General features: G+C 38.6%; 2 protein-coding genes and 1 pseudogene across 2 annotated transcripts; all 3 read right to left on the bottom strand.

Annotated features, from left to right (window-relative positions):
* Positions 1-12: 12 nt before the first annotated feature.
* On the bottom strand, positions 13-1,815 carry LOC110053944 (galanin receptor 2a-like). Its single transcript, XM_020760264.2, has one exon. The coding sequence runs from the start codon at positions 1,338-1,340 to the stop codon at positions 186-188; it is 1,155 nt and encodes a 384-aa protein (XP_020615923.2). The 5' UTR covers positions 1,341-1,815; the 3' UTR covers positions 13-185.
* An 8,962-nt stretch (positions 1,816-10,777) lies between these two features.
* LOC149115896 (uncharacterized) lies at positions 10,778-22,640 on the bottom strand. Its single transcript, XM_089285339.1, has 4 exons — positions 22,520-22,640; positions 19,831-21,390; positions 11,914-12,313; positions 10,778-11,399 (listed from the first exon to the last, which is right to left on the bottom strand). The coding sequence occupies exons 2-4, from the start codon at positions 21,320-21,322 to the stop codon at positions 11,315-11,317; spliced, it is 1,977 nt and encodes a 658-aa protein (XP_089141465.1). The 5' UTR covers positions 21,323-21,390; positions 22,520-22,640; the 3' UTR covers positions 10,778-11,314.
* Positions 18,258-19,254, bottom strand: LOC149115897 (uncharacterized; annotated as a pseudogene).
* Positions 22,641-23,216: the final 576 nt, after the last annotated feature.

Genomic DNA, 23,216 nt, shown 5'->3' on the forward strand with positions numbered 1-23,216 from the left:
AAAACTCTTGAATTGCATTATCCAATGATACAGTTTTTATTAATTTTATTACTATCGAATTAACCTAACGGGAAGTCCCAAAATCCTATGCTTTATCATCGCTAGTTTCCAGTTCAATATAATAAATTATTTGAGGAACATTTATGGAGAATAAAGCGATATTAAGAAAAAAAAAATGGAATGTCTCATTTTGTTTTCTTATTATGACAAGTTATCTGGTTTACAAACTGTAAGTTCAGCTGCATCTCGCAGATTTTTACAGTCTGAGTTTTGTCAGTGGTGCCATATCTACTAGCACGCCTTTCACAGAAAACGGTTTTCAGGTATGCACGAAAGTCCCTCATTTGAACAAAGTAAATTATGAAGTTGATAGCACTGCTAAAATAGGCTGCGATGCCACCACCGCCATAACGGAAAATGAAATCCGTGGCAAACGTGCGTTGTGGCTTAGCCATTTGGGTATAAGCAATATTGCCTACATAGAACAGGCAGGGAACGATAAAAGCGAACGTTAGAGCAACGAGTAGAATTGTCCCCTTAATTCTCGTGGCCATAAGCCGACCCTTGAAGGCATCGCTTACTCCATTCCTAATTTTCCTAGTTCCTCTGCCCCACAAAGTTTTGAGTAGAGAAATGTTGACGTAAGTTACAAATATACACGGAAGAACATACTGCAGTGGAAAAATTACGAGTGTTATTCTGAATGGATAGAAACGCTCGTTATTTTTACAGAGAACGGTAAAATGAGTGCGATTAAGATCTACCCTTTTGCCGTCATATGTTGCGGCGGGAAACAACATAACGGAAATCCCTAAAAACCACGCGAAAATAATCATTTTGCGGACTGTCGCGGAACTGAACGTGCGTGGAATCTTGCGAGTTGATAAGTACTTCTCGAGACTTATTACCACTAAGTTATTGATTGTGACAACAGGAAACACGAAGTTCAGGTATCGAACCATCTTGCACGTCCAGCCACTCTGGAATACATCGAATAAAATTTGAATGCACAGAAGAGGGAGCGAGATGGCACAAGAGAGGAGATCGGACAGGCACAAGCTTCTTAAATACAAGTTCAGATTCTTCACAAAACGATTTGTCTTCACTGGGTTTCTTGCCGATTTTTGCCTGAGAAAGAAAAAGACCAAACAGTTCCCGAGGAATCCCACAGCGCCAACTGTTGAGAGAATAAAACACAGAACACGTTTCGCAGTGATTCCAGCGGGTGTGAACACGTACTTGGGGATTTTTACTGTTTCTGCACGATGAAGAAAACTCGTTGAACCGTTTGCTGATGTATTGGAAAAGAAGCATAACGTTTCATTGTTGTCGATGTCCATGTCAGCTGCTCCAATCTATGGAAGAAATAAAAAATTAAAAAAAAACTTGGGCGCTTTGGCATTTAACTTTCTAGTTAGCATCTGACTATAAGTCAGTGCAGTAGTTATGTTTAAAAAAATGTACGTTCTGTTGTTGAGATGTTGTTGTTTATAGTGGTCAGTGCGCTTAACTACATCTAGTTAGTTCACACGCATATGCATGCCACTTTAGCCGAAAAAAACAAATATATCAGCTAAACAAAATAGGCTTAATAATCTCAACTGGCGGAAGCCGACGGAAGGCGGACCAGTTGGCTATTTACAAGCATGACCCGGAGGAGTTGAACCAGGGTTTACCGAGAATCAACTCCAGCCAAGTGGTCAGAGGGAGAATTGAATCTGCACGTCCAGATTTCAAGTCCGGCGCCCTAACCACTCGGCCACGCCGCCTCCGGGCTTGTTTCAATCTTTCTGTTCCAAAGTTAGTATTCGAGGGCCAGACTCTTATTTTCTTGGTAGAGGGTTGTTATTAATAGCACCTGGCGAAGCTAGCGCATTTTGATACAGCCGGCAAAATAGATTTCACTTTAGCCCAGTTCCTGAACCCCCCGACCCCCGCCTTCCCCGCACTATATAGTGGTTAAGCCCGGGCGGCCTGGAGAGGCGAGACTCCAGGCGCATGCTTAGAGCACCGCCATTTCCAAATATGGCAGAACTTTTGGAAGCACACTAACGACTAGCGTCCATCTACCAACAGGCAGCTGTGAAATATTCAAGATTCGCGTATAATGGCGTCATCTGAACTCCTAATTATCAAAGATAAAAACTAGCCAATGAGCGTCGCGAGAGCCGGAAATTTGACAGTTAATGTACAAAAGTGAATCGGGGCTATCCTATGCTTTGGCTTTGCTGAAGCGAGCCTGAGTTGCTTTATAATAACAGCAATAAAGTACGCCGGTTTTCAGAGACCGAATTAGAATGTAACTCGTTCATCTTTGCAAAAAAAAAAAAAAAAAGGAAAATATATATGTTCAGGTGACCCAAAGAAAGAAAGGGAGACTTAAAGAAAGAATTAGAAAGAGAGAGAGAGAAAGAAAGGGAGAAAGAAAGAGCGGAAAATAATATCTAGCAGATGTTCCCTCCATTTCTCTTTTATTCCAGTTGATCCTTTCTGAATTAGGAAAATGCAAATTAAAATTAATATAATTTTTTAGTGATGGCCCCTTCATAAACTATCTCATAAAATTCGAAAAAGGATAATTCAATGCAATCGGAAATCAATTCTGTTAGAACAGCTACTGAAATGATTTTTTTATTTTTTTGCAACGTCTCAATAGAATTCCTCGACTAGGTGCAAATTGTTATGCAATGAATCGTGTCTCAACACGTGCATCTGGTTGCTTCGTTTGTACTGTTCTTTTCCATAGCGGAAAAAATACCATTTTCCAGTGCCTTTTGTCATATTTTATTTAATAGTATAGCCATGTTTTGAGTTGAAAGTTCGATTTCGTTGTTGTTGTTTTTTGGGGGCAAACTGAGCTTGCAAAAACAAAATATTGGAAATTTTTCCGATATATTCTTTCGCGTTTGTTTTATGTTTATACCGCCAGGTGTTGTTGCTTGTCACCTGCTATACATCCATGAAATGTAGATCACTTTGAGCGCGTTTCAGTCAGACTCAGAGACAGTCGAATTTTTAAATCCAACGGAGTCTGCTTGTAAAAGGGATAAAATACTAGAAATACTGACCGGCCTTGCATCATGCTGGGTTTACAGATATCGTCATGCCGACCCGGCCTGGTCCTATAATACAGACTTTTCCCTGGCAATAATTTACTAGAGACACAAATTCATATTATTTGCGTTGGTCAGAAAAAAAACCTAAATTATACCCTCAAAAGCATTTCTATTAAAATTCAATGCAACTTGAAGCACTTGAATCGCACGACGTGTTTCGCATTTTCAGGTTTCGTATCCCGATGCAAATATCACATATTTTTGTAAACCCGTAGGTCATGTTATGCTCAAATTCTGTAAAATACTTGATCATTTGCCGCGTATTCTGTTACTAACTAAATAAATTAATCTTAAATAACTAAACTAAATTCTGCCGACCAACTTTGACCAATTATCTGGCCACGCACCATGTTGTTGTTATCAGTTAAATTCAGATTGAAGCACGTTTTTTTTTTTTGAAATAAATAATCCCCTCGCATAGCATTTGCAAATTCCACCCAACATCAAAGCGAGATAGGGATAGAAATTATAGTAATTACTTCCCCAAAACCTATCCCAAGCCCAGAGGCTAAACTTAGAGCGCATAGCGACAAATCAATCACTTTACGGAACCCCTCATTTTAACGGTACCTCGTCTTCAGCTCACTTTCATCCTAGCAAAATGGTTTGTTACCGTCTACTGCTATTTTAAAAAAAAGCGTGTTGAGCTCACTCCTGTATTGACACAGTCTGCGGTTCTCTCCGACAAAAAATCGTCAGTTATCACATCACTTAAAATATAATACATCAATCTGTACTTACGTATTGATAAATAGTCGTGAAGTACTGCGCAATTACAAAAAAGCAAAATTTTCTCTGATTCTGATATGGTTTCTTTCGCTACATTAGCACCATCTGCAACTAACGAACACGCTGTTTCGATCGCACCGTACTTTTTATTATAGTCATATTAAATTCTGTTTATTAAAGGAGTACCCGAGAACAGCACCACGTGGTTTATTGTAACTAGGCAACACTTGTCAAAAGTATGCAAGGGAACTGATGAATTGAAAACGGGACTTCGGTTTAAGCGAGTATGAAAACCGTGGGTGCTTTGAAAACAAAGCACCCACGTAGGTAAATTAGAATTCCGTGTTTAATTGTGTTCCATGCAGACGGCGGATGAAAAACCGAATAATAATGGTGAAAAATAAATACCGTTTTCCTTGTTTTTCCAGGTAAGACAACTGTCAAAGCCTGGTATTGTTTTCCCATTTCCGGCATCTCCAAAAAATAGAAAAGCTACAACGCCAAATTAATCGCAATAATTTTGGAAACTCAAGAACTGTTCATGAAACACGAAAGATATAAATACTTAATTGACGTTTTATGTTGCTACCAAACCAAAAATTTTAAAATAAAAGAAACGTTTTACATAATGCTGCGCACTCTATGGATAAAACATCTATATAATTGAGCTATTTTGCATAAAAGTTCCAGTTGTCTGTTAATCTGAGGATAGGAAATTGGAAGTTTGTGGTTATTGTCTTGAAACAACATGAAAACAGGATTGATCATCTCAGCTATATACTCAACTTCAGTAGCTGTAAAATTAAAGCCTGAAAAATTTTCTTCAGGCTTTAATTTCACAGTTGCTTAAGTTGGGTATATAACTGCGACGAGCAATCATTTCTTCGATCGAATCTTTCTTTGCATTTCAAATATACGATATAAGATCTTTCATATATTCACCTGTGTCTTGACATGAATTTCTAATATAGTCTTTCAAAAAATTAAAGGAAATTAAGTATTATGATTTTAGCCACAAAAATTAGAACTTAAAAGATTCAACTTTTCGTAATTCCATACTGTTCGTGTAAACGTTGTCATGACATGTATGAAAAACTTCGCAGTACCTGATATACAAAATGAATTAATTAGTTTTTCAGTATTTTTTGGCAGACTGTTTCGTGGCTAATCTTGTTTTGGAGAGATCTATTTGGCAGCAGTTCGCTTGAAGTCTCCAATTATATCTAGAGCAGCCTCAACTTCCGGCTCGCCAAAAATCAGCCGCGCAACCATGGGTCGAGCGTGGTTGGTCCGTGTCGGTGACCAAAACCAGGCTCCCACCCGGCCGACTTGTCGACAAAGCTTCAAACCACGCAGCATTTGATGTTTTATACAACAGAGCTGTCGCGCGTGCATGGACAAGAAGAGCGAGTCAGGTCTTTTTGTGGTGACAGCCGCGAAGATTTGAAAGGATTCCTACTGTATGTTGCAAACGTTTGGACATTTCTTTACGACATGGTCATATAAATATTTAAAAACACAGAAGCGTGCGCTGGCTGTTATTTGCTTTATTTGTTTTATTGATGGGTAAGATTTTAAAGCGAAAGTACACTTTTTAAAACTTTGCTAAGCTGCAGGCAATGGGCCAATTGCGATATATTAAAATTCTATCTCGGCGCCGAGGCTTAGAGGAATACAGCAAAAGAAATAACATCAAGGTTGAGTTTGAATAAAGGATTTATTTTGTTTTATAGACCTTTTTTATAACTGGTGCAAAAATTTGAATAACAATACTTTATATACCCCTAGCATCGTACTCATGCTTCAAGACAAAGGATTTTTCACATGAATGTGAGGCTAAGGATGTATAAGTATTGTTATTCAAATTTAGGCGCCATTAGGCTTTTCCCCATAGTCTCAACGCCAAGTTAGAAATTTGATATATAGAAACTGGTCTATCGCATTTACAGCACGGCGACCAGACTGTATAATTAGGGCAAGATGATTTGTTTGCTCTTGTATACCGTTACGAGGACTCGAGTATCCACCTTTAGTTACAGCTGTAGGTTATAGCTGGTTTTCACGTGACGTCACTAAAATTCAAACTACAAAACTATTGATCTTCCTGAGATTTTACTTTAATGATGTATAAGAACAGCTGAAAACTAATATTCATACAAATTTTCTCTCCGAATGGGTTCTTGTTTTGTGATACACTACGCTTGAATTTTTACACTTTTGCGTGACGCGGCATTTACACGACGGCCTAGAGAGCTGTCTTGATGGTTAAAAAAGTGACTTATTTCGGGGAATTTGGCTATCTGAACAGTTCATGTCTTAGAAAAAATATTATTTTAATGGTTTAGAGTTCCTCGAGGGATAAATTCACATTTTTGTAGCAAACTCTGTGACAGATGTTTCTGTTGGTTTCCGGCCGCCATGTTAGTGCCCATACGGATGGGCACCAGCATGGCGTCTCCATACAAGTCTCTATAAATTTGGGTAAAAAATTTCTCCGCATATCTTGCATAAAAAAATTGCTGTGACTAGAATCTTGGAGATAGTCTTTGCATATTTACCTTCTTTCATTTCCTAAATTCTGGACTTTATCTATTGAACGGTTTTGATTTCTATTTTGATCTATTTTGAATGGCGTGACACTGAAAAACAGCAATAGCTCCGGGGTGGGGGGAGGGGGGGGTACTGCCATATATGGGCTACATAGGTATGTGCCGCTGTGAAGGGTATGGTTTTCAAGCAGTTTACTCTAGTATAGTGTATGTAAAACAGAGCGTTTGGGTCTAGAGTAGGGTATTATTTTTCACGAAACTGACTAGTTGGTTAAAGATTTTATGTAAACTAAGGAAACCAGGAACTCAAAAATATAAAATAATGAAATCGGCAAGTTTAAATTTTTGCAACTCAGCCTCAACAGCGTCGATAGATGACTACAGCATAAAACACTACTGGATATTATTAACTGTCAAAAATCGGGATTCAGACGGAAATCGATGGTTTTAATACTGGTTACTCTAGTATAGGGTAGCAAAATTCAGCTGAACTAGCTCTGGTATAGGCTAAGGGTTCCAGGGTCCCAGCGGCACATCCCCACCCAGAAATTCCTAAAGTACCCTCCTTACCCCGGGGTTATAGCTTTGCACTATGTCACAGAGATCATAGCGGGCTAACTGATTGGTGGCGAATATTTTGACCATTGCGTCGCTCCACTCAGTTTTGTTTACTTGCAAATTAGCCCTTGTTGCCGCGTTCTTAAACTCGAAATTCAAAAGAATATTTTTCCCTTAAACGAGGCAACAATGGGTCATTTTCAAGTAAACAAAAGAATACCAAAATGTCGGCCATTTTGGAATAAGGTGTATGAGTTTTCTCAATGTGAGTAGGTTCTCCTTTTAGTAGTGATCTTGCGCTTCAAGAATTGATCTTGTTGGCATCAGCTGCAAATTATTTCGCTGGTCTATCGACTGTTTTTCATGTCATGTACTCGGCGAAATCACAGAAGTCAAGCTCAAAAGGAAACAAAACATTATAGAGTGTTAATTTTTCCTTGGCAGACAACCTCCGTTTAAACGCATTTTTTTGCATTCAACATAGCAATCACAGCCAAATAATCACGTAAATCTACACTATAATTGAGCAGGATAAGGACGAGGTCCTTGCAAGTTAGTTGCAAGTCAACAGATCTCGAAAATATCGTCTACACTATTCGGAATCAAGCATATGTAGATAAAAATCAGTCTGCGCAGCTTAGTGTCAGTTTGTGTCGAGCTCCTCTCAAGTCCAAAATAGCATATATTTCACTGACACTGTACATAACCAACGCGTGTAATAATTTTAACCTGTCTATTTAACATAAGGATAATTAAGGTCTGTAAAATTTAGCTTCAAGTCCCTAGAACTAAAAAATATCGTCTACGCTGTTCGGAATGAAGCCTGTGTTGTGCAAAATGCAAAATGTCATTAAAAAATTCTTTCCGATGTGAAGCACAAGAATTATTGATATAAGACAACCTTGTGGGAGGAGATGGATCTAACTGCACGCGGATTTAACAAGAAGCGTTTTGTTGTAGAAAATTAAAGCATTTTTCAATTTGAATCGTGTAATATAACAAGGATTCAAGATAGTTAACAACTGGATCGTGGGCTCGGTTTAGGACAAGGCCTAAACAATGCAGAAAGGTGAGTAACGGCAGCTGACACGGTCCATAAGCTGTTTCAACTTTTCTTGTTATGAATAACCTTCGCGTCATTTAGAGTCATTTTGAGACTATTGAAACAGGACAACAAAGTAATAATAATAATAATAATAATAATAATAATAATAGCAATAGCAATAGTAACAGTAACAGTAACAGTAACAGTAACAGTAACGGTAACGGTAACGGTAACGGTAACGGTAACAGTAACAGTAACAGTAACAGTAACAGTAGCAGTAGCAGTAACAGTAACAGTAACAGTAACAGTAACAGTAACAGTAACAGTAACAGTAACAGTAGCAGTAGCAGTAGCAGTGGCAGTAACAGTAACAGTAACAGTAACAGTAACAGTAACAGTAACAGTAACAGTAACAGTAACAGTAACAGTAACAGTAACAGTAACAGTAACAGTAACAGTAACAGTAACAGTAACAGTAACAGTAACAGTAACAGTAACAGTAATAGTGATAGTGATAGTGATAGTAATAGTAATAGTAATAGTAAACACGTTATAAGTAATATTTGTATAGCGCTGATTCTGCGTAGGTCATAAGCACTTCAGAATTTAAATGAGTAAATGAAAACAAAAATAGTAGAGCGTTTAGATATCAATCAAGAGAACAGACCCCCAAACGATGAGTTGATTCAGTTATAACTCTGTCAGGACTTTCCCGTTATGGCATTTTGATCAACTGCTTTTAGCCTTAAGTTCATCACTCCCAGCCCGTTGATTAGGTAAAGGCACAGTGTCCTAACCTCTCCGTAGCGAAAAGTCTTTTAATTCCCTATATTGTATTGTATTGTATTGTATTGTATTGTATAGCATCGCATTGCATTGCATTGCATTGCATTGCATTGTATTGTATTGTATTGCTACATGCCACCAAATATACCAATAAACTGGAAAAAAGAGCGAACAATAACAAGTATTTTTAGCTTTGGAGGGATTTTATTCCCACTTGCCAAGTATATACTGAATATAGGTAATACAATACGTGACTGGTATAAATGCGAATGTACTTACTAGATAACGATTTTCATCTTTTTCCTTTTTCGAAGGTTTGATTCAGTGTTAAATCTTTCATGACTTTCCTGTTATGGCATTTTGATCAATTGCTTTCAGCCTTAAGAATTAACTACTTTTGCTTGGATAAGCTTAAAAATTGAGTCAGATTGCTTACTATATTTGATTCATTCAATTTTGTCTATGAATATAGCAAAAAAAGTTTCGACGAAATATGTATCTCAGAGCAGTGTGTTTAGTAACTACTCAGTAAACTTCTTCCATCCCTTCCCATTGCTGTCTTTTGCATTACACATTCTCCCCTTATCAATACTCTGATCCTGTTTTGCTTGGATGGACTCCTGAGACCTTGAAGAGAAAGGGAGCTGTCTATCAATGATAAATAAATGTAAACTTGGTGGGTAAAAGCGTGCATTGAATGCCTGTGGTACAATTTGGAATACAGTTTTGTAACCAATCAGTTCAAAACTAAAAATATTAACAAAGGTATTAACCCTTTGACCCTCAAGGACGTATAAACACGTCTTGAGTGGTCGTGTTCTTTGTACCACTTGTGACGTCATCAATTTAAATGTCATCAGATATTCTTGATAAGCAGATGGTAGAGCTAGGATAGATCCGCACAACGGTCGGTTTTGGATATCGACGGCTTTCTGACGTGGAAAATTGAAAAACATCGTTATCAGTTTTGGTGAAAAATTGGTGGTAGAATGGCCCACTATACCTATAATTGGTCAAGGTCCCATTTCTAGGCTTTGCCCATAATTAACACCCAACTTTTTACGGAAGCCAGATAGAATATGCAACGCAAAAGTTAGCGAGAGTAAAAGGGCCGAGAAAAAGGAAAGGAAAGGGGCAAAAAACAAACAAACAAAAAAAAAAACATTTGGAACAGGCAATCGCAAAAAAAGTCCAAATTTTGGCTTATGCGCATGCACCAAACTGAAATATTGCACTTTTTTGTACCTAATCTTCGGGAAGTTGAATAGAAAACCGGGCTATTTTTACCTTCTCTTCCCTGCTTGCAAGACTACGATGGAAAGAAACCAACTAATTGTCAAATGGTATTTTTTTTCCTTTGTAGCACTATTCATTTTCGCTCAGTTCCCTCAGTTCTTCGAGACTGAATTAATTCATCGAATTCTCGTTTGAAACTCGATGCCATTGTTGTCAACGGAGACCTAGAAAACAATCATTTTCAGGGCATTTGGAAAAATTAATAGACATACGCCTTCTGTTTCGGGAAATGGTAATTTAGTGTGTTTGCCCTCTACATGCACGTAGAAATTCTCTAGTTAATAATCTTTTCAACTGCTTTCAGCCTTCAGGTCATCTCTGCCAGTCCTTTTAATTCAGTATGTAGAGGGAAAGTGTCCTGACCGATAAATAGCGAAAGTTTTTTTTTTCTCCTTTTAAAAAATTACCCGTTTTCCATATTACATTGTCAATACAGCCAATCATGCACATAAATTGAAAAAGAGCAAACTAAAACAAGTTTCATGTTTGAAGGCCTTTTTATTGGCGCTTGTACACTGAATATATGAATAGAATAAGTGATAAATACATTGGTATCAAGATAAATACAGATATATAATTGCTACGGAACTGTTTCCTACATTTTCCTTTCTCAAATGCAATCTGTCTGTCAATAGGGCTACATTATAGTGACAGCGGGTGGGAGAGGGAGAGAAAGAGCCACAACTACATCTAAAACATTTCTTTGATTTTTTTTGGCAATCAGTTCCCATTTTTATTGACATTACAACACAGCAAAACCACGGCATAGGGATCTAACTTGGATTCGCCACTTTCGGAAAACTCCCAATCCTTTTCCTCATCCCACCCCACCTCCACAAGGAAAAGGAGTACCAGTACAGTTTCGGTGTGGTTTAACAAGCTGGGAATAGTTTCAAACAAACTAAAAATTTGCACAAACAAAAAGACAGAAAACGCCACTTGATTAAGTTAGATTTTTGTACCACAAGCAGGGCAAGCTCTTTAAGAAGGTTGTACTTGGGTAATTGAACTTTGCCTGGCGGCTAATTAAGCTTAAGGATAATTAACTAAAATTTTAGCAGTAAATATTTTGGTTTCTCCTTAATGACGTATTCATCATATTTTCTCACTGAGATCTCTACTGAAATGTTTTCAACGATTAAATGATAAAACGTTCCTACGAAATATGCATGTCTACTCTAATTACTTAATCTCTGAGCAAACTGTTTTAGCAACTACTTGATATTCTTCGTCGCTTATTTCCTAACTCCGTCTCTTGTGTTGCTCCTTTTCCCGTTGTCAATGTTGTGATCCCTGTTTGCTTGAATAGACTCCTGGGACCTTGAAGAAAAAGGTAGCTATTTGTTAGTGATAAATAAATGTAAACTTAATAAATAAAAACATGCGTTCGATGCCCGCGACACATAAAACAAGCCATTCAAAACTAAAACAGATTAACAAAGGCATGTTTCGCCCGCTCCTTACACGTGCAAAACAATCATAAGCCAAAGCAGCCATACTAAGTACTGATGCCTATGATTATAATTCAGCATGGAATTCAAAGCAGGGACTGGCTTTCGATTCGATCTAATTCAAGTAATTTGTTGCATTTGTTCTCACATTCAACGCCTACGCAGCCACGGGGAAGAAAGAGAACACATAGTTGCCTTTTGTCTTTGCATGTCGCTAGCTAATTGGAAAAGGCTGACTGACTGACGGACTAACTGACTGACCGACTAACAGACTTACTGACTGACTGACCGACCGACTGAATGACTGACCGACTGACCGACTGATTGACTGACTAACTAACTGAGAGACACACTAACTGAGCGACCCAAATCTAACTACCCACAGTCGTTCGCCATCTGAGTTGCTCATTGGTCCATGTACCCAGATAACAGTCACAGGAACCGAGCGTAGTTCTGTTTGAGTTCCTTGATGACGTCTTGGGTGCTTGTGCAGGGCCACTTGATGATTTCTGTCCTGTATCTTTTCTCTGTTATCATCCCCTTGTTCAACTTCCTCAAGGGTGACATCGATGGCTCCACTTTCTTTCACGGCAGAGAGGAGGCTAGGCTTTTCAATTTGTCCTGTCTGTAGCTGGCTTTTAAGAACGTTTGTTTCCGCTAATCCGCGTAATTCTCCCTGCAAATCGTTGAGAGGCAGAAGCAAAGACAGACAGCACGAAAAGGACCAATGTGGATTTTTGCGCCATTCTTTGATGTACCTATACAGGAACACTGCGTACTGAACTGAAATAAACGAGAAACCAAGTCATACACTGAAAATAGACATTTAAAATATCTGGAAAGATTTAGGGACAACTATTTTGTGTAATGCAGAAACAGGCATTAAGCTTGAAATGATGCTAAATTTTGGTGACATAGCCCCAGTAAGATGATTGCTACAAAAATGTCACTTCACAGATCTTCACATGTCGATAGGCTAAAACGCCTCCTGGCATATTTGGTAAAATTGGCAAAGTTTGATGGTATATAGGTCTTTGAACGGTCTTGTTCCCGAATACCTCTCATCTAACTTTACAAAACGGAATCTAGCACGCTACTCTTTAAGAGAGTACGAAAACAAACTAATTGTTCCCTTTCTATGAACAAATAAAAACAATTTTAGTTACAGTGGTGCAACCCTCTTGAAAAGGCTACCCTGTAAACTAAGAAAGGCTATCTCGCTTAAAAAAAAAAATAATAAAGAAATAAAGCGCTTGCTCAATCCTGAATTTATAAACTAGATACACTGCATTCATTTTTTTTCTTTTGTTTTTTTAATAATAATTATATTTACAAGACACAATTCTACAACATTACAGAATCGCGCCCAATGCAGGTCTCATTACACTACTCTACTTACAAAACAATACTTATACGTTACTTACAATATGGTTACTTATGTTGGCAATACAATACTGAATACAATTACTTTTATCTACATGCAATACAGGCTACTTACACTACTAACAATATAATACTCTACTTACATTACTTGCTGAACATACACTTACTTACAATAGTTATACTGTATATTGACTTTGAGGAGGGAGGAGTACTTCTCAATAAAGATTTAATTAAGACAAATTTTCAAGATTGTATTGAATGAATAGCTTACTGATAAAATCCTGAATGGAGATGGCTAGGCTATTTAACTTGCTTGAATAAATATAATGGCGCATAAATAAGGCGGTGTAGTTGCATTTCCGTATTATTGTTGTGTCGTGGGAGGTTGCAATAATGCCGAACAAGGTCTCCTCTGTGGTAGGAGAAATTTGGCACGCATTCACTCGGTTGAACCAGTTCAAGACCTTTTGGGTAAACAGTTTGGTAAACATACATTCGATAAAAGAGTGCTCAACTGAATCTTTATCTCCGCAGTATAGACATCTATCGTCCTCCCTAATATCAAATCTGAATAGTTCTTCTTAGTTACTGTCGTTCTGTGGGTTAATTCAAATTGAAACTCTTTTAGTTTAGTTTCCTTACAAATGCTTTTCAGTGATTTAAAGATCTTAGTCCACTCGTCTTTCTTTAAAGAGAGTTTTTCGCTCCAACGTTGAGGGCCCGTTTGATCTTCAGTGTGAATCTTGACGTTGGGCAAATTATAGAAGTCCTATGACTTAGCCTTGCACAGTTAATTTGTGTCGATTCGTTGAGGCAGAAGATATTATCCTTTCCGGTAAAAAATGATTTGTTCGTGGTGTCGGAGCACTTGGCTACAGACCTTAAGCGTTCCGGAATAGCGCTAACAACTTGATAATACTTTAAAAAACTGGATTCACAGGAGTATTTATCACGAAACTCGTGGAATGTCAAAAAATTGCCGCTTTCATTCAGTAGGTCATTAATCGATAGAATATCCTTTTTAAACCAATCATTAAGGAAGATGGGTTTCCCGTCCACCAATATATCTTTGTTATTAAACATACTAACCCCTGCTTTTGATCGTACGAATAAGGAGTTTTTAATTCGTTGAAGAAGTCTCGTATCTTCTTATAGAAGAGCTGGAGGTCGTTAACGTAATTCGTGTCGTAGTTGCACCTTAGTAGAAAATTTAACCCTCCCTTTCTTCTGAAATAATGCTTTGGAATAATACACCAATTACTATTGTCCGAAGCTAGTCCGCAACAGTCTCGGGATCCAGGCGAGTTTTAGGGCTTTTAACATAATATCAACATCGGTCATGCGTATTCCACCGTGGTCTAGATCTTGGTAAAGACCTGATCTTTTTATATTATCTTTTTTGTTTTTCTAGAGGAACTTAAAAGATTTTGTTCTTACAATTTCCGCAATTCCTTTGGGAGCAACCAGATTAGAGGCCGAATAGATAAGTTGCGATATACCCAAGGTTTTAATTAACATGGTTCTTCCAAATATCTTCAAGTCCCGTGAACTCCACATATCCAACTTAGTTTGCAACTTTTGGATCTTTTTGTCGAAGTTGAGCTCGTTATTCTCCTTAATATTATACGAAAAATATATCCCCAATATCTTAACAGGGCAGTGGAACCATTTTAAATCCAGAGGCTTATTTCTATTGCTTTTCCATTTCCCCAACCAACGCGCCCTCGTTTTCTTTACATTTAGGGACAGACCAGCAATTCGTTCGAAATCCCCAACAATTTTAATTTCTAAAGATTCTATGTCCGCATTGAATAGAGTAGTATCAGCAGCGAATTGGGACAGCTTAATTTCGTTACCTTTCCTCTCACGTTGGAATCCTGACGTATGTTATTTGAGAGTGCCTCCGCAGAAAAAAATAAACAAAGATGGGGAGACGGGGCAACCTTGTCGAACTTCTTTTGATGGTTTAAACCAACTGGTTATAAAACCATTGTTTTGTACCGCACTTTCTGTGTTCGTGTAGAATATCTTAATCCAACGCTTGATGTCACTACCAAAATTAAAATTGTCTAGCGTCTTCATTATAGAGGGCCATTCAATCGAATCAAAAGCTTTAAGGAAGTCTGGTGACGTTAGAATGCCAGGTAGGTTTTGTAGACTCGTATATTCCATTATGTCACTCATAAGTCGGATATTTTCCCCAATGTATCTCCCTTTTACGACGCCTGTTTGGTCAGGGTGGATCAGGTTTGGCAGTGTTAGTTCAATGCGTTTGGCTATTGCGTTTGATGTTATTTTAAGATCAACATTAAGCATCGGTCTCCAGTTTGAAAGAACTAGGAGTGACCCGTCTTCTTTCGGAATTAAAGTAATTATTGCCCTTCGTTGTGAAATGGAGAGTTCACCTTTCTCGTGCGCTTCGTTGAAACTTGCTATTAAATCATTTTCTAAAAGTTCAAAAAAATAGGCATAAAATTCAACGGTAAATCCGTCTTCCCCCGGTGCTTTATCATTCTGAAAGGTTTCTAGTATCTTTTTGCATTCTTCGTACGTAGGTAGACCCTGCAAGGTTTCTTGCACGTCCTCTGAAAGCTTAGGGGATTCAACATTGTCAGTGATTGTGTCCTACGCAGTTTCAGAAAAGGTTAAATCCGAGGTATACAGGTTTCTATAATAATTTTCAATTTGCTCTAGAATCATTGTCTCGTTGCGCGTAATAGAGTCATCTTGTAATCGAAGTTCACTGATAGTTTTTTTGTTGTAATTACTTTTTTCAAGATTAAAAAAATACTTTGTTGGGCGTTCAACATTTTCTATCCAGCGGCGTTTTACTCTAAACATTACCTGTTTTCCTTTTTCTTCGTAAATACAACCCTTATAAATTTATAATAATAATAATTATAATAAAGACAAAAACTAGAGCTAAGCTTTACAAAATGCTATAATAATTACATAATTTGATGTCTGTTAAACCTGTAAAACATGTTTCCGTATCTAATCATGATATCATGGTTACTACAACTAATACTAATACTACTATCATCATCATAACATTAATTAACATATTCCATACAAATTGGTATATACAAGGTAAAAGTAAGTAAAAGAAATAAACTATTAAAACCTATTTCAATAGTGTTTACATAATGGCTCCCTCCTGGGTTTCATTGTCAATATCGGTATATTACAAGGTAAAAGTAAATAAAAGAAATAAACTATTAAAACCTATTTCAACAGTGTTTACATAATGGCTCCCTCCTGGGTTTCAACATCAATATCAATGTTCTTAAAGTCACAACTGAAAGGCTTTCCTTCTAGCTCTTGAACCTCTTAGGCAGATTAGTGCGGATCTTAGTAAAGCGAAGGATGTCCTTGCTCTTATCCAGGAGATTGTTTTAGCATAATGTTCTCCTTTCTTGATGGAGATCAGCTGCGCCAGTCTGGAATGGTATTGCAAACACTCGTTTCCCATGCCGCCTGCAGCTGTTGACGTGAAAATAAGGGGTGTAAAAGGTCCTTGTTCGATATCCAAAACCCTCCTCGCGTAAAGGCGCTTCTTCTCGTTCTCATGATTGCGGTATATCTGTTGGAGCTCTAGGTCCCCATACGAATCAGCATTAGGGTGACAAACCCTCACGTCAAAGAATGCTGATCGTTGGTTCTCCCAGAACCCGCGCGCATGAATATCTAATCTCGCATCTGGAGCTCGATTAGAACCTCTTCCCAGCTGTTCACCCGAGACAGGCTCAATCTCAACATCGGTACAAACCATATTCAGGAGTTCGGCTTCTAAGTCCCTCAGCTCATTGTGACGTTGGGTAACGAACCCACCTCTCTTGCATATCATTGCGTGGTCCACTGTAAAAGCCTCACCGCATACACAGGTGGAGGGGATATCATCAACCGGCTAATCGTAGCGCAGTTTGATTGCATCGCGGAACTCTCTCTTATTTAGATTGAAACCCATTTCACGAAGGGGGAGTACCGTCAGCCAAACAGATGACCCTTTTTCCGCAGCAAGGTCAAGTGCCCGTTGGACTTTCTGTGGGGCTACGTAAATTCGTAAATTGATTTAAGTTCCGTTTTCAGTCCGTCATATTCCCGTAGTACTCCATCGATGTAGGGGGAAGAAAAATTATCGCAGATAATAAAATCAAGGTGGTCTATTCTACGTCTTAATTCCTGTTCTCGGTTGCTGATACATTTTGCTTTACTTTTGGAAAAGAAAATAGTCGCAGATCTGATTTCCATTTTCATTAACTCCCAAAAGAACCTCTTATCCGTCATATGGCTATAATAACTGCACGCGTGGGCGTATGTATCACGAACCGTACTAACATACTGCATATCATTCAATAGGGTGTTGTTAAATTTACAGACTCCTGGTCCCCGAGGAGGTTTGTTGGGCCAAGATAGCGAAATGTAAATTGCGTCATGGTCAGGCGCGATTGCATGGTAAATTTCCGAATTCTTTACATCCCCAGAGAGATTTTTTGCAATTAAGAAAAAGTCAATCCTAGACTTAAGTTTAAGAGATTTTGATTCGTACGTGAATTTGCGAAACTTTGGATGGCGAATTCTTTGAATATCCACTAAGTCAAACATTTCCATCGTGGTCATAATGAGATTACGGTAACTAGACGGTTTCCACGGTGCACCTCCGAACTTATCTTTTTTTGATAAAGTACAATTCCAGTCTCCCCCAACAATTAGCGAGGTGAGCTCTGACTGATTATGTAGTTGTTGAGCTCTTGCATGAATTGGAGTTGATTGACCTGATCAATAGGTGCGTAAATATTGCACAGTGATAGTTTTTGTCCATTAAGAGTGACTGCAATAAGCACTATTCTGCCTGAGTCATTGGCATAAGAATAATCAACTTTGGTTGTACAAAGGGATCAATTGAAATACACACGCCCTTACTATGCGTGGTGCCATGTGAGAAAAATAGTTCGCCACCCCATTCTTTTCTCGAAATCTTTTCATCGGCTTGTTCTGAATATGTTTCTTGCAAAAAATAAATGTTTGCTTTTTGATCTTTTAGTTATGAAAATATACTCCCCCTCTTGATTTGATTTCTGATTCCCCGAACGCTCAATGATAAGATGTCAAATTTGGACAAGTATCCGTATTCATATTACTCGATAGAAAAGAGAAAAACGAATTAAATTACGAGAAAAAAGAAAAGATACAAAAACTCACTAAAGTATAAACAATCCAGACAACGCACACAAACAAAGACACACAACAACACGAGAGAGAACAACTAAACCTTTTTGCAAGTAGGGTAAAGAGATAAGTCACAGTTCTAAACAGACGGAGACAGAGTCCGTCCCCTCTCCCAAAATACTTCTTAGCAGGCTACAGATTCTCGAGGTCCTCTAATTCGATGATATTGATGGGTCTCCCGTCCGGCGAAGCCTTCACGTAAATTGTTCCGTCCATCGACCATGCGCTCAATAGCTCGCCATCACTACGTTTCTCGTTAGCTCAAGACATGATGCGGCGGCGATAGGAAGTTAAGTTTCCGTTGATGAAGATCTGTGCCGATTGTACTCTCGTTGCGTAGGAGGATTCGGGGAAGAGGTCGGCCAGTTTGACTTGTTTAAGTTTTGTTCTAGCTCTGTAGAGATTCGTCTTGGCTTTGTGACTAACAAATTTTGCAATTATTGCTTTGTTGCCTCGAGTATTTAATTTATGGGAATTTTCAATGTCATCGGGGCTGACAGGAACCTCTAGCGCCTCTGCTATTTTTAGGATAGCCTCTTCTGTGGAGTTTTATGCGCTTTCTGGAATTCCATGAAATTGAAGAGAGTTTTTCCTGGTATATTGTTCTAAACGGTCTTGAAGGTCGTAGAGCTCTGCTATTTCTTCTTGTTGTTCATTTATTCGTTTCTTCGCATCGTCGAGCTCTTGCTCCGTAGCTGCAAACTGTGTTCTGGATTTGGTTAGTTGTTTCTTGAGGTCCACAATCTCAGTTTGCTGTTTGTTTACAGTGTATTTTAGTTCTTTTTACGTCTTCGCTGATTTTCCTGTTTTCCAATAGAATATTATTGACTGTGATTTGTGTATCCACCAACAGCTCTCTTAAGTTCGTTAAACTGGGTTCTTTGTGGTGGTCCTCGGTGGTCGGGGGTTCTGTTACGAAGGCTTCGCCTTCGACAGCCGCAATGTTGGTTCGCTTGGAATCTGACTGCCCTTCTTCTATGGAGCCGCGTTCACTACGTTTGTGCTTTCGACCTCTTCCAGTCATATGATATTATCGTGGGTCATTCCCTGCTCGTTAATACTAAGAAAGATTGATTACTTTCACATTGAAGGGACGTAGACTGCTGCATTAAAACGCGTGCCTTGCGCTACGTCCACGCATGCCCTCTCCACATGCACACGGCATTCATGGAAAACAGGTTTGTTATTAGCATTAATGTAATTTTTTACTTATATACTAAATGAATTGCAATGATAAGATTAGTTTTAATATATATAGAATTATATTCATCGTATTTGTAAATCCTGATAAATTTTCAACTTGTATAAGGAAAGATAAACAATTGAAGATTAAGATTAAAGTTTGATTACTATAGGTTGAGTGAAAAAAAGTTTAAAAGCAGCGAGAGCTTTTATAGCCCTCTACAAGCTAAATTGGGTTGAAACTACAAGAATGAAATTTAACGATGCATGGTAGGCCAAAATGCTTCCTTTTGGATCCACAATCAAAGATTTGCGATCAATAGGAACCGTTAGCACGAAAGGTTGAAGAAATGAAATCATTTTTTCCTTGATGCCGAATTCTCCGGCTAATCACCCAAAATCCACGCCGACCATGTCTCGAATGAATATAGGTTGAGCGTACATGTATGGTCGTTTGCAAATAGCTCCAGCTATCAAATTGTATTATCATTTTATATTTATCTTACCTACAAGGAGGCCAATAACCAAAGAATTTGCTCCAAGGACCAAAATCTTGAATGAAACCGCGTCCATGTCTGTGTCGATCGAGGCTGAAATGTTTTCCGCGGGTATTCTACACACGGCTCCAACACCAAGGTTGAGAACAGTAACGGCAAGGGACGTCGCCATTAATCTGTTCTCCGTTACGTCTCGTATGGGTTTGATCCATGAAAATAGCATTCCGTACATCCCGGCAATGACCCACGCCAATCCAATGTAGGACCTGCTCTCTTGTCCTACCAGAATCAGCCCAGACGTAAGGATTACTTTACGAGACGTTTCAACCAATTCCCAATACCACGCGCGATGTTCGTAGTTTTCAAAAAGAAAACGCAATCCTGAGATAATTTCCATTCCAGCTACCGGCGCCTGAAGATTTTCCTCTTCCATAGTAGCTACCATTGCTCTTTGCTTCCTCCAAAGCACAATGAATGAGGAGATCGGGAGGGCAATGATGTAAGCAATAGAGATATAGGCCAGAATAAGCCACTGATTGTACTTTGTACCATGACATTTTATGCTGTAATCTGCTTTCATGTACTTGAGGCACAGTTCTTCTTTATCATCACGGCAAAGCTTCTGGCAGGCTATTGGTAGGACACTGACTGTCCGGGCACACGTACTGAGGTAAGTCAAGTACAAGAAGAAGAACAAATTCCTGAACACGAGCCCTTTTATTTCTGAGATTTTTCGTGACTTATCATCATTCCGTAGGTTTCGATTCCGTAAGATTATTGCCTTACGGACTCCATAAACGGCAACGGAAATACCAATAACAGCAGCATTTATTGCCATAATCGCAAACAGACTTCCAAAAGCATTTACTTGTAACCACGTGAAAAGGCAGCCTACTGGTGCAATCTGAAGTACATCCATCTGTAGTATTTCTGAATATTTCGCAACTGCTTGCAGAGAGCCTGGCCATTTTATGTAGGAGAAGACTTGAAGTAACCCATGAGTAACCTGATAGAAGCCAATTACAGTCTTAAGTTTGGAAAAGAACATGTCTATTAGGGTGCATTTTTCTTCCTCCGCTTTCTTTTTCTTGATTGTCCACAGTAAAACCACAGTTATTATAATTGCAATAGCTGCAATGATCGATAACTGTCCCACTATCCATTTCTTTGAAGGACATTGTATGCACGTTTGAAACTGCTTATAGTAACCTGAGCTGCAAACGTCACAGAGTGGACCTTCGTAATCATTTTCACACGGGGAATCCAAACCACCCTTGCAAGACTCTTCTCTTGGACATCTGTAAGGCGTCGGAATCGGGAAAGGGTACTGAACGCTGGAAACATCTAATGCTGGCGAAATTGCCAGGAGATTCGCAATGAAATGTCTGTAACGATCTGTGTGTGTCTTGTTCCGCCATTCCCACCAATAACCAGATTTTAAAGAAACGTAGTCATCTCTGCATGTCAGTCCTCCTACGCATTTGTGACATTTCTCAAACATATGAGTTCGATAAAATCCTTCCAAACACACGCAAGCACGATGTCCAGCGAAGAAATCAGTTTCTGTTCCTGTTGAATATTGACACACAATATTGCAAAATGACTTTTGGTGAAATTCATCTACAGTAGCTTTATTATATGTGAACGTGTTCTAAAGGGATAAAATATATACCTCACCTAAAGGGCGATATATTCGCACTTGAACAGTTTCCTTCGGTTTCCCTGCATCAAACCGATCTTAAAAATAGTCCTTCCTATTATTTTAATCCAGTAATACCCTTTTTTCTATCGATAAACATCTATACTATGACTCTTAAGAAGAATCCTATGCAGCGCTCCACTACAGACCTACATGTGCTACTGACAAGTTGTATCCATGATGAATTTTTACCCAAATAGGCTTTTCTTTTGTCAAGTAGTGTCTACTTTCGCGTTCTTGAGAAAGTTTCCATACACATGACCTCTAGGGTGATCATCAAATTTATTTACGATATATTTCCATGGTCATTTGTCAGACCTAAAAGTGATGGTTTTGATTTCGTGACATTTTCCTTCTAAAACTGCAAAATACAGCTTTTTGCCTCATTACTATTGATCCGAGACGTCCTTTGAAATGACTTTTTTTTAGCCGTTCACGCACCACTGGTTTTATTCACGTGATTCAAAAAAAGCAACCGCGTGATGACGATTTCATGATTGTGTGATGAGTGAATCTCTGCCGTCGGGGAAGTTGCGGGGAAGTTGCTTCACAATTTGCTTGTAGGTTTGTTGAGTTTCGCACTTTCTAACAAGATGCAATCCAAGATATGTTATAGAGAAGAGTTCGAAAGATGCAAAATCCATCGCATGGATAAGATTTGCCTCGAACTTTTGAAAAATTTGCAAACGCTGTGCTGCAAACTTTGGCCATTCGCGCCAAGAAATGATATCATTATGTGATCACCTTTTTTGAATCACGTGAATGAAACCAACGGTGCGTGACACGGCCAGAAAATCAAGCCATTTCAAAGGACGTCAGTGACTCTTAAGTTCGACGCAAGTATGCCATCTGAGTTAGCCTTCGCTCCAAAGTCTAGTGAAATTGGTGCATGATTAGAGTGCCGTTTGAACCGCGTATTAGGTAATCATTAAGAAAAGGTGCTTTGAACAATCAAAATCAAGCATTTGGTTTGACAAATTAATATATTTCGATTGTTACCTTCTGGACAGGACTTGCAGTCTTGCTTTGATGTTCCTGGCGTTTTGTCAAACGGTACAAAAGATCCATTAGGACATTTCTTGCAGCTTTCTCCAACGTAACCGACATCATCAGAGTAAAATCCTCCTGCAAACAATGTTCATTAACGATATGTTCATGGATAGTACCACTATACTACCACGAAGATACATTTGACTGATTGTTTCAAATTGCCTATGAGCAGTAACTAAAGGTCGAAGAATATGACATTTATTGTAAATAAATGAGATATTAAGAGGTCAACAATAACTCGGACTTTTGGCTTGGAAAGAAAAAAGTAACAGCCATAAAATCACACAATACAATGCGAGTAACTTGACTGGTGCGGATCATTAATGTTCATTCTCTTACTTGTAAATTAAAACGTCAACCGCAGCAAAATAAACTGTCGGGACTGGATCACGTCGAACGTACGGCCAAGCTTTCAACGTCTTTGCAACTGCTCCATAGGTTGGGTGATGGGCATGTAATGAACAACAGTCAACATTGCTTCTCACTTTCTCATAGACTATTCATGACTCTTAGAATGCTCCCTTCACTGTTGTGGCCCCGTGTTAACTGCCTTGTTTGTCAATAGAGATGCATCACTCATTTGAGTCTCAGAACTGTTGACAGAGAGTAAAGGAGCTCCCTTTTGAGTGAGGCCTCCTCTGAGTCC

This window comes from Orbicella faveolata, unplaced genomic scaffold (genome assembly GCF_042242905.1).
Source record: "Orbicella faveolata isolate gen_17 unplaced genomic scaffold, um_ofav_v1 contig_13, whole genome shotgun sequence".
Classification (NCBI taxonomy): domain Eukaryota; kingdom Metazoa; phylum Cnidaria; class Anthozoa; order Scleractinia; family Merulinidae; genus Orbicella; species Orbicella faveolata.

Bases quoted from the DNA above. Each gene is read 5' to 3' on its own strand.
- LOC149115896 (XM_089285339.1), bottom strand. From the start codon at position 21,322: ATGTTTGAGAAATGTCACAAATGCGTAGGAGGACTGACATGCAGAGAT. The intron at 12,314-19,830 runs GTAAGATAAATA...CGTTTATTTCAG, and splicing joins GGTTATTGGCCTCCTTGTAG to TTCAGTACGCAGTGTTCCTG. The intron at 11,400-11,913 runs GTGGGTAGTTAG...TTTTTCTTCAAG, and splicing joins AACTCAGATGGCGAACGACT to GTCCCAGGAGTCTATTCAAG.
- LOC110053944 (XM_020760264.2), bottom strand. From the start codon at position 1,340: ATGGACATCGACAACAATGAAACGTTATGCTTCTTTTCCAATACATCA.